At 39.6% G+C, this 12,076-nt stretch overlaps 1 protein-coding gene across 6 annotated transcripts in view; it reads left to right on the top strand.

The window, feature by feature from the left end:
• The window catches only part of CLEC16A (C-type lectin domain containing 16A), a 183,005-nt gene that overhangs the window by 157,666 nt on the left and 13,263 nt on the right, over positions 1-12,076 (top strand). For 3 of the 6 annotated variants that reach the window (XM_075285766.1, XM_075285765.1, XM_075285770.1), the window contains 2 exons: positions 3,031-3,186; positions 8,576-8,671. In XM_075285766.1, the coding sequence (XP_075141867.1) occupies positions 3,031-3,186; positions 8,576-8,671 (252 nt within the window). Of the gene's footprint in view, positions 1-3,030; positions 3,187-8,571; positions 8,672-12,076 lie in introns of all 6 variants that reach the window. The other 3 variants (XM_075285768.1, XM_075285767.1, XM_075285769.1) reach the window with 2 other exon arrangements.

Below are 12,076 nucleotides of genomic sequence, written 5' to 3'. Positions count from 1 at the left end.
TGGAAAGCTGACAGTGCGCTGAATTCAGCGCACTGTCGGCTTTCCCGATCTGTGCCCTGAGTGAAGAGCTATCGGTACCGGTACCGTATATAACACGGCATGTGCTCAAACCCATGAAAGGTCCTCTTTAACCATCTTCTATGGTGTGGCACGTGTCAGTAACCCAGCCATGATTTCCTTATTGAGCACAGATTATCAGGCAGGGACACCACATACATGATAAGGTAATCCAGCTTATTAGGAAATTTACTACTGGGTTTCAGAGTATAGAAAGCTCTTGCATTTATGGTCATGTCCACTGGCAACCGATCGAGACAGCAGACTGTCACCACAAATCTTTAACATTCTGCAAAATTTTTAATTATATTTGTAAAAATATTAAACTTTTTTTTATTGAAATGTGGGTACTTTTTTTTACTTAAAAAATCAGTTTACTTGGGTCTTATCAACATTTAGCTTCTGTACATATTACACAATATGTACAGAAGCTTGTCTGATAACTTGGTCTTTTACCGTTCCTGTGTTCTGAGCGATCATCTAAGTTCAGTTCTGATCAACTGTGAGCTTAGATAGTAACTCAGAAGAACACTGGAGACCATTCAGTCACTCAAATGGATGGCATTCTGCAGCTTGCTATGTACTGTGATACAGAGAAGCTGCAGAAAGAAAACTGGGCAGTGTTCAATTAAAAAAAAAAAAATCAATTTCAAAAATTATCTTTAGGTAGAAATAGACACATTTTCTTAAATAAAAAAATAGGTATTTGTAACCTTTAACTGAGAAGTTTCAGGGGAACTAGCTAAGGCCCCACGAAGTGTGCCGCAGCAAAAAAAAAAAAGTGCTGTGGGAAAAAACTGCAGCAGCAACACATCATGGTTTATCCCACATCGCTTTGCACAGAAAGTCTGAAGAGGTTTCCTATACGGACTTTTTGCTTCCATTATACCTATAGGGAAACCGCTGGTGTTTTTGTAGATATAATTGACAAGGGACTGTAAAATACCACGGTTTATGATGCGGACAAACCACGACATTTACACCATGCGGGGCCCCAGCGTTAAGCAGCAGTTCCCCAATAAAATGTTATTATTGGATATGTACCTGTTGCTCGATCACTTCAATATTAACCTGCTTTAGATAATCCCTTTTCAATCTTGGGGCATGTTCTGTAAATGTAATAGAAGGGTCCCCCTGTTAAAGTGACTCTGTATTAGTAAGAACAGAAGGCTGCCATAAAGACCAGATCTACTGTGCGGGGTTTACCATAGTAGTAGCAATGTTGTAAGTATTTCGGTCTAGACCGGCCCATTAGCTGGTCGCATGACACATTTGGACAACCATGAAATTTTAGGGATTGGAGTTTCTTTCACTTTTTTCCACAGTGATATTCTTTTGAAAGGCTTACTGTAGAACTTTATTATACAAAACAATAACATTTATATTGTAATATTGGTCTGAAACTGGATAACTTGTATGTCTAGTACCCTTCACATCTATAAAAAGAGGCAATGTGATACTTCTGGCATATATATAAAAAGAATTGGACGGTTAGTATATCCCTTCTCCATTAAACAAGTCTAATCATGCCCCTCATCTTCAGCTAAGCGGAGTGTTTCCTCTGTTCCTCCTCGTCTTTTGAGGGAATCTCTTCCCGCTTATGATAGGTCTTGCTGAAGGCATCTCCCAGAGTAGACATTTATCATTTTGGATGGACAGCTGATGCTTCTAGTCTCTTGATTGTATTTTTACGAGGCAGTTTCATTAGCAAGTGCCAATAAAATAAGAAGGCAGTGTGCACATTTCCCATCCAGCCCTTTTATGGAAGCGTAAGATTGCTGTGCCTTTTACTGCTGGCTAGTGATATCAGGCTGGAAGATTAAAGGAGGCTTTGTCTTATGTAGATAAAACATTAATTTCAAATTGAAGAGTTATTCAACTTTCCAGTGCTAAATGGTATGGATTTACTCCATTTCATCAATGAATACCTCTTGTAATCCAGTGGCTGGGATAATACTGGAGGGGGTGCCTAGATGGGCGAGGTGGTGAAAATCCAGATAAGTTTGTTTTTAGCAAACAGCTTGGTTTGCAGAGCATTGTTTGCGGAACATTTGCAGAAATGTTTAATTTTTTTTAATTGTTTATAAATGTAAATATGTTTATGTTCTTTGGATAAACCTCTTTAATTTTAAAGCAATAGTCTCTGATCTGTTATCCCCTTCTACAACTGTTAAAAACAAATTATAATATTGTGTAGACTGCAAATTTGCTGTGCTGTTTGCCATTGGCTCTTTTAAAGAGAATCTCCAGAAATTGTCCTCATAGATGCTTACAATATACCCTTAAGGGACATTCACGCTACTGTTGTTAATGTCTGATTCTGTCTTCCATCATAGGATGACAGCAACAAACATTAAGCTGTTTCAGAGAATGATCACAGACTGATTTTGTGTCCGTTCCCATTGACGTAACATGGCAGAAGCTATTTGTTTACCTTTTTAATGGAAGATAAAGTCCGGCATGCACAACTTTATCTTCTGTTACAAAAGTGCGCAAACATGATGGAAACTAGTTTCTGTCACCTTGTTTACTTTAATGTCAATAGGAAGGGACATAAAATTAGTCTGTGATCATCCTAAGATGGAAGACATCGATGGACATTAACAACAGTCATGTGAACGCCCGCTTAGTAGGATGCAGGACCTTGTTTTAATGATAGGGGTAGGATAGTAAAAAAAAACAATATGAACATCAGTCCTGGTAAAATTGTAAAATTGTTACTATAATGTAATACTTTTATATTGCACTTTCTTATAAAATATATTATTACAAGAACCCTGAAAATCCACCACCTATGCTTAGATATACTTACCTATACCATATTAATGCATACTCTGAATAAACATATTCGATATTATGTGTCATCTGCTGCACAGGGACTTCCTACGTTTGGACTGTACAATTCAGAATACATTTTTTTCATACGTCGGTTGCACTTTCTTACCATAGTAATACAAGTCTAACATTTCACAGGTTTTGCCGTAGCCCAATGCATAAACCAGCACACCGCGTCACCAGCATCTTCTCCATCACCCCCCTCCAGCGGCAGCTCCAGCGGAAGCACTGGACCCTGTGATTCTGTCACAGCCAGTTTAACCTCAACTCCATCTGCAATTCAGAGTCCTTCAGGTAAAGGAATTCTATTCAGTCTTATCATTTTTTGCTGTTATTTTTTTTTTTTTTTGTGCCGTAGTCTGTCTCTGGTTGAACGGGTGTCTGATGATAGGACTCCACAGAGCCGCAATACATGGAGACGTTATTCAGCTTTTGTTCTCTTTACTGACCTCTCCATACTGGATCTTTATGTTTTCTCCCATCTGGGTAGATACCAGGTCTAAAGTAATATTTGCAAGATTAACCTCTAAATTTGGTATTATTTAGGCCTCTTTATGTGAAAGTTGAAAACTTATACTGACATGGTAGCCTTGTGTAGAAAGTCACTTCCGGGAAAACAGAACAGCTGCTAGGTCAGCATTGTTTAGCAGGATATCCAGTAAATGGCCCGTTTCCTGTTGGATATTGTATTCTATACCAAAGTGTAATCTCCCCTTCTCCTTTATGACAACCAAATGAATGTTTGCCCAGACTTTAAAGGTCATACTTACCAACTTTGCCTTTGTTAATGTAAGGATGTTTAAGCCTTGCCCCTGATCTATACATGGCTGTATCCCCAACCAGCCTATGCCCCATACTTAAATCAACTATGAGATGGAGATTTTGTAAGCCATACTTCCTTTTTGGAGAAAGGCCCTTCCAAGGTTGCTGAAAATTTCGGACTGTCCTGGCAAATTCAGTACAGTGGCAGCTACGCAAGGCGATCAGATGTAACAGCTAGATTTACACTGATCATAAAGTGAATTATGTTGATAATCTCTTGACCGTAGCATTTGTTAAGGGATGGGATATATAGGCATCAAGTAAGAAGTCAATCCTTGAAGCTGGAATAATGGGGACAAAGAGCTGAAAGACCGAGTGGCCAAAATTGTGATGCTTAGATGACCAGGTTAGAACATCTCCATGATGGCAGGTCTTGTCCATTGTTCCTTCTATGTCCCGACCAAAAGTGGTCATGTGAATAACTGGTGAAGGAGCGATAAGATCATGGATGCCTAAGGCTTATCCATGTGTCAAGGATCCCTAGAGGCCCCACTTCACAACTCACAAGATTTAAAGAAATCTGTTAACATCATGGAGGCTAGATACCATAGGACACCTTTACATGTCTTTGGACACATGAGAGTGACCCATAAAATATTAATACATTATTATAGTAATATTATAGTTTTTATTAGTTTTTATGATCATTGTAAATCTTTTTATGTGTAATATTTGACTGCTTTAATTAAAGGGGTTGTTATAGGTAAAAAAAAAAAATCATGGCATCTTTCCTCCAAAACCAGCCCTACTCTTGTTTGTGGGCTACATCTGTTATTGCAGCCTTCACCATTGGAGCGAATAAGAAAAAGCTACAATACGCCATATAACTCCTGGGTAAGAGTAGCATTCTGGAAGACAGCAGACCCTTCCCCTTTCCAATCCAAAACGCCTTTAATTTTGGCCAATACCCTTTTAGGCTTACGCTAATCTGTTGCCGTATGCGAGTCTCACAACTTTATGTCTCCGTAGAAATTGCTAAATATTCTTTTTATAATTGTTCAGTTTGGGGTATTTTACAGCAGGGTCCAGATGTTTTATTGTAGCAGTTCATTAGAATTATGTTCAGGACTGGGAAGTTGGTGCTTTGGCTACTGACTCCCCATCTCTGATCATGTTCATACTGTACTTGCAGCTTTTGCTTTGGTTGGTCAGTGGCAGTAGGGGTAATAATAATAATAGTCTCTGCTGTGCTTAGTCATCTGTGACTTGTAGTTCCCATCACATCTCGGATGCATTTAGCTACTCACAAGTCATATTCCACTTTGCATTGAATGATATACACAGCTCCCAGCCTTCTAAGTCACAATGGATTACTTTCTCCCTTACTTGCTATTAAAGTGGACATAAACTCCACTACAAATAGGGTATTCCTTTAACCTAGGCCTAAAATTCATACATTATGGAAACCCCTCCTAAAACCACAGTGTGATTCTCCTCCTGCCATCTTTCATTCTAGCCTTCATATAGTATATGAGTCCTTGTGTTCTTCCAGCAATAAGATTTACAGCAGATGTTGTAAGTATCATAAAAACCATTCCCTTCCATTAAGCTGGACCTGGCATCAGAACTAAATTCCCTCCATTCACTTCCCCTTTTGTTTTACAAAACCCATAAATTCAGGCCTGCAGTTAGCCCTGGCATGAGGATCAATCGGAGCATTTACTTATCGAAATGAAAATTGCCCGGTGGATGGGAATGCACTTTTAACAGACTTTTAATAGTACATTAAAAGCAACAGTAAAATGTGTCCAATGTAAAGGCACTGTCTTGTTACTTTACCATTCAGAATAATGAATTTTTGTAATACTGTACATTTCTATACAGCCTGTGTTTAAGTCATTCTGGATCTTGTATTATAGTCATTTTCTGAATTGTACAACGTGTTATTTTACTAAAATGTGAAAAGAAATCTGCCAACTCTACCATAAAGATGGCTGTTAGATTAAATAGCCTTATTATTTCCGTGCTGACAACCCCCTTCTAGTTATCTTATACTTTACAATAGGATTGACCATATTAAAAGCGGAACTCCCTTTTTATTTTCTTTGCTGTTGTGCAGCGTGAAAATTTTTGCAGTATACTTAATTAACCTATCTATTTTCCTTTTAATAGAAAACAAGACTTTCCGAGTACTTTCCTAATTTCACAGGCTTTAACCCAATTGAGCATCTGTAGGACCACTTTAATGGTTGAGTTTGTGTTATGGATCTACTCCCATGCATCCTCTAGCATATGTGGGATGAACTGCAGTCAGCATGACTTCAGATACCTAACACAACCTACCAGCACCTTATTGAGCAATCTGCTGCCCATTCTGCACATGGGGATTACTCTGGATATTAATTGGTGGTCATTATAATGTGACTCGGCCTCGTATTTAGTCCCATGCTTCCTGAACTGAAGATCCTCAAGGTCCCCCACTCACACAGGTTTTTAATGGGGCAGGTTTCAATGGAACTGCCAACCATCTTATTTGCTGGTGGTGTCTGGACTCTGATGGTAGGTGACTGGGTAAAGAAGAGTCTTAAAGATGGTAGTCTAGGTCACCACCATGGGCCTAGTCCTGTCTTCCTACTGGGAAAACATGCAAGCTAGGTATGGAGAAGTCACAGGGGTCGCTGTCATTTGTATGTATGCTCGATCTAATTTGTATGGCAGAATTACTCCAGATCATCCGTCTTGTCAGTACAAACCTTCTCCTTTTAGAATGTTTTTGCTCAGCTGATGAAAGTGTAACAGATACTCATTGGAAGACTTGATGATTCCCACAGAATTAAACTGTGCGGCTGGAAAATAGGGTTGCACAGAGCGATGTGAATAAATACACTTTCTGTCGAGCAATGGCGGTCATTCCATACTGGTGTTCATTTTTTATGGTTACCCAGCCATCACTGTCCCCTCTCCTACTGCCTGCCTAATTTATAATGTTAATGATAAAATAGTATTCAACTGAAAACAGACAGGCTTCCTTCCTTGTATTCAGACTGAGTGCTCCACGCCAAGAATAATAGCACTTTATCCCACTGAACTTTTTATAGTCGCAGGACATTCCGGCACTAAATTTGCGTTAATGTAAAGTTTTGTACTTGTAAATCCTTATATTGCTGACTCTTAGTTACATGGTGAGGGTTACCGTACATACGTTACCATACATTCTATATTTTGTTCTTTGCTTAGATAGTCAGGGTAATGATTGTGCTTTTATATTGTACGTTCCTTTGTATTACGGCTATCCTTTCCTGGCAATTAAAGAGGTTGTATGGGCAAAAAAAGAATTTTTTAAATAGCGGAAGTGAAAAAAAAAAAGTCCTGCTGCTTAGCTGTTCTTCTTGAAGTGAAGTTCCTCCACGGCTGTGATGTCCTGGGTCCCCTCCGCTGAAGCCACTGATTAGCAGCAGCCTAAGGAAGGGACACCGGATGCCACAGAAAGGACACAGGACATCACAGATTGGCCTCAGTAGTCATATATATATATGAAATTATTCTTTTTACCTCCTTGGGCCTTTTTTTTTTTTTTTTTTTTTAATTGCAAAAAACTATTGGTGCCTAATCGAACAATAGGCTATCAATATCAGATCAGTGGAAGAATATCATAGAGCAACCCAACCATTCAACTGTTCTTAGCAGCTGATGACAAGCATATACGGTAAGCTGTTTAAGTGAATAGGAGCTGATCTGCAGTAACCTTATCTGGCCACTACACAGAGAACTGTGCTGTTTGCTTCCTGCTCCATTCTCTATCAGCTGCTGGAAAGAGTTGATCAGTGGGGGTACAAAATACCCATTCCCACTGATCTGATATTTATGATCATCAATATACCTTCATAGTCACTACCCACTTTTTTGTTCTCTTATAATTTTTAGATTTAAAAACTTGACTCTTGTGGTCAAAACTTCTTTATCTTGTTAGAGTATGCCTAGTCATCATTCCACGCACAGCAATGTGAAACACACGGCAAGGTACCAAAGGACTTGCTTCTGAATATGCCACAAGTGCCAAGTCCTTTGGTACCTTGCCTTGTGTCTCACCTTGCTGTGCGTGGAGTGATGACTAGGCATACTTGTAGAAGTAATGGAGAGTTATCACAAGATCTTACCTTGCTGCCCTCTGTGAATGGAGCATGCTTGCTTGGCTATTTTCAGAACTCCTGTAGAAGTGAATAGAGCGAGCCATGCGCACGATACGGGGTTGGATGATCCTTCTTCTCAGGAATGCAATACCCCTTAAATATAATATGTGAAGTGCTTGCAGCCACTGCTATAGGAAGCTGCGGAGCTTGCACTCTATTGTGCTATTATTTAGGTCCGTGTATAAATGGTATTTACGCTGCTCCTAAGCTTTCCCTAGTGGTGGCTGCAAACTGGTCCCCTGGGATCCATTGTAGTGAACAGCCTTGTGGCAGAGAAAAAATATCAAAGCAAACAACATATCAAAATAACAGAATCTTAGAAAGAATTGGATTTTCTAACATTACTTAAGAACAGAGTCAAGATTCATGGGCACCATTTTGCTTATTGATGAAGATCCAGCATTTTCCCCTTACAGTAGTTTTGGTACATGTCCACCATTGTGTCAGCTCTATTATTAGTAATAAATGTATGGAAATGATGTGTAGGTAGCTTTTACTCAACCAGACAGATTATATGGTGACTAGAACTCCCTATCCTAAGAAGGTAAGGCCTACAAGTCTTCTGCTCAAGTAACCTCTAAGCTCTTTGTCTTGATATCTAGCATGCACTTGCCTCATTGTCTGCGTGAATGCTACTGTTTGTGTCTTTAAGTCTCCTTTGTGTACTTTCCTACTGTATGTTCCACTGTTAAATCCTCTTATGACCTGTCACTGTGTTTCCCTCTAGTAAGATCTGGCAGGAAAGGAAGACGGCGAGTCTTTAGTCTATCGGAGGCAGACAGTCACGGAGGACACTGGGTTTAGGCCCTCGAACTGCACCTGCCTCAGTGAGTCTCATGAACTCTAGCGCATGTTCAGCCCATTCCATGAAGTATATCCATTGATAAGTTAGAGTATTTCTAATGAAAATCGTCTTTACACTTAAGTCCTCTGACGTTGCCGTCTGTCAATACTGTACGTTACTGCAAATTTTACACATGCAAATCCGTGTGGAAAATCCACACATTATCCACACCATGTGTATGTACCCTAGAGGTGAGGGCATAGAATGCAGCCATCATCCTATTTATTCCCACCCACCTACAGAGGCCAATGGCAAAAAAAAAAAAAAATAGTAGTTAAACTGAGGCTTTTAACTACAAAAGTATACGGCCATTAGTAACCGTGGACGGGAGGGACTTTGGACGCAACACTGGTAACTTCATTGATCCTTACACTGAAAAGGACTTTGTCATGTACTTAATTATAGTTTCATTAGTTAGATGTAGTTATGTAGAATGCAAATAATCTTTGTTACATTTAATACTGTATAGTGTTCCTATCCCACCTTTCTCTTAGGACTCATGCGCACGACTCTTGTTGGTTTTAGCGTCCACAACTGCAGATAATATACAGACCCATTAATATTTATGGATCCATACAGACTAGTTTGTCCTGACCTTAGAAACCATCTGCAAAATATGCAGCAGGATCTATTCCTGTCCATTTTTGCGGAACAGACTCAGCCACACAAATGTAGGGGATCATGGTTATGGATGACTTGTCGATGCAGTGCAGACATGTTTTTTTGCAGAATGTGGATCTATTTTTGCAGACAGTGAAAACCACTACAGTCATGTGCATGTAACCTCAGGAAGTGACACCGAATGCCGTTTCAAAATCTTTAAGGAATCTTTCGAAATCTATTCTTTACTTGTATTGTAGTAGTAACTTACATGATCTGTTTAAGAAATTATTGTACAGGAAAGGAAGAGGATATTATGTTATAATAAGTATTATTGCTACAGTTCTATTACAAAAGATCGGTTCTTAAGTTGTTAGATAATGTTACAAATTGCTCTATCTATCTATCCATCTATCATCTATCGATGTATCTGTGATCTATCTATCTATCTAATATCTATCTATCTAATCTATCTAATATCTATCTATCGTGTGTCTGGCTAATCTATCTTCAATAGACCATGCACATTTGTGAGTCTGTCTTCTGGTAGTTTGCACAGTGTGTATTTTACCTCTATTTTACCTGTGATGTGTTAACCTTTGTCATAATTGTTGTGAATCAAATCAACAGAATCTTTTGCACAAAGAGAAGTGTTTCGTTTTCTATACACCTTGAATAGTTGTCTGAAGTATTCCTCCTGACCTCTCATACACATACATGTTAAGCTCATCTGAGCATGCATGTGTTCTTAAAGGGATTCTATCATTTAGAATTCCCTTTTTTAACTAAGTACACATAGGAATATCCTTAAGAAAGGATATTCTTCTCTTACCTTTATTATTCGGATCCGTGCCGTTGTTCCTGAGAAATATCTTCTTTCTTCCATATTTAAATGAGTTTTCAGACTGCATTGGGGCGATCCCCTGCACTCATATGTTCCCCTGTGCTGTTTGAAAACTCTCCAGCGATGCCTCCATCTTCTTCTCCAGACCGCCTCTTCTCCCACATCACCTTAGTGTCTTTATCCAAAAGCGCCAACTGCGTATGTCCATTGGCCATTTTCCTGTGGCCAAATGGGAGAGGCCACAAGAAAATGGCCAACGGATATGCGCAGTCAGCATTTTTGGATGAAGACAAGAAGGTGTCGCTGGAGAAGAGGCGGTCCAGAGAAGAAGATGGAGGCATCGCTGGAGAGTTTTCAAACCGCACAGGGGACGCCCCCAGTGCAGTCTGAAAACTCATTTACATATGGAAGAAAGAAGATATTTCTCAGGAACAGCAGCGAGGATCAGAATTATAAAGGATATTCCTATGTGTTCTTAGTTAAAAAAGGGAATTCTAATGATAGAATCCCTTTAAATGGAAAATAAACTGCCAGACCTACAGTAGCCTATCTCCCGTAAGGACAAAGGATTCAGCACGGTGACATTCATGCTCTATTCTTCCTTTTCTTGACAATCAAAATTGAGGAGGTGGTCCTCCTCAGATCCACTCTTCAACTCTATGCATTCCGCAGGAGAAAGCCCAAGCATAACATTGACTTTCCGCCATATAGTAAATGATAGATATTAGGGCCACATATTATACTGAATTGACCAGAGCTTGTTCTTAAAGAGTTGTCCTACCTGTAGTGACCTGCTATATTGAGGAGTTGTATAACTTTCCTGCAGCTTTGACTAGTTTATAGGAATCTGTATTCTGTGCCCCATTCACAGACTATTGGCTGCCATACACAGAGGCATGCTTACTGTATTACAGGGATACAGCTGAACAGGTTACTATGAGAGTGCTTACATGGGTAACGTGATCAAGTCCACTAATAAGTCTATGTTAGGAAATTGCTACTTCTCCATTTCCTTCATTGATTAACCACAGGCAAGCATACAATTCTACTTTAGAAGCTTGTGGTTATATATAGGCTGTTTTGACATGGCCAGGGTGTGACGCTGTGGTTTACTTTCCGAGAAAATGTACCCGAGTTTACCAAGTATAGAAATAGTACTTATTAGTTAGTAGGCCGTGTAATCCACAGGGATCACTGGGACACTTTAAGAGATGAGTGAGTAGTATTTGATCAAGTAGGTGTTTGAAATACTCGTACTCGGTCGAATACCACACGAGTAGGAATATTTAGAATACCGTAGTATTCGATCAAATACCTACTCGATCGAATACTACTCGCTCATCTCTAATCAGCATTAGTCAGAGCACATGGTGAGGGGGGACTTTTGTTACAAATTACGCAATGGCGGATCACGTTACACCATTGCTTCCTTATACCAAAAAAAAAAATGGCTGGTGCTTAACGGTATGGTTAAATTCAAGTCTTAGGTGTTTTCCTACATGATCAAAACTTGCTAGAAAGTGGGGCAGAGATTGCTGTTGCAATGTTTCATGGGTCCCTTGCTAGTCTCTGGTTGCAGTGGTGACCGACCATTGGCTGTGGCATTTTCTGACGATTCCTGTGTCAAAACAAAACCTTGAAATAGAGAATTATCTCAATTTATTTGAAGCTTAGAGGGAGTCTGCCGCCTTCCCGAAGCGTATTCTACTGTCACCACCGTGTTACAGAGCACATACACATGATAAATAACAAAGGTATGTTGTTTATGTCTCTTTCTGTAGAAAACATTGAAAATTTGAAAGTCTTATCCAAACGAGGCAGTTGGTGCACTGGGGTGAACCTTCACCCATAGAAGAACTGCTCCTGTAGGATGGATGTTGGGGAGAATCAAGTCCCTGTGCAGGGGGTGGTGCAGGCAGGAGATGGCAGGGGTCTGAGTGGCAA

Source organism: Leptodactylus fuscus, chromosome 8, assembly GCF_031893055.1.
Source record: "Leptodactylus fuscus isolate aLepFus1 chromosome 8, aLepFus1.hap2, whole genome shotgun sequence".
Classification (NCBI taxonomy): domain Eukaryota; kingdom Metazoa; phylum Chordata; class Amphibia; order Anura; family Leptodactylidae; genus Leptodactylus; species Leptodactylus fuscus.
The sequence above is the reverse complement of the archived record's forward strand: the minus strand, read 5'-3'. Positions and strand labels throughout refer to the sequence as shown.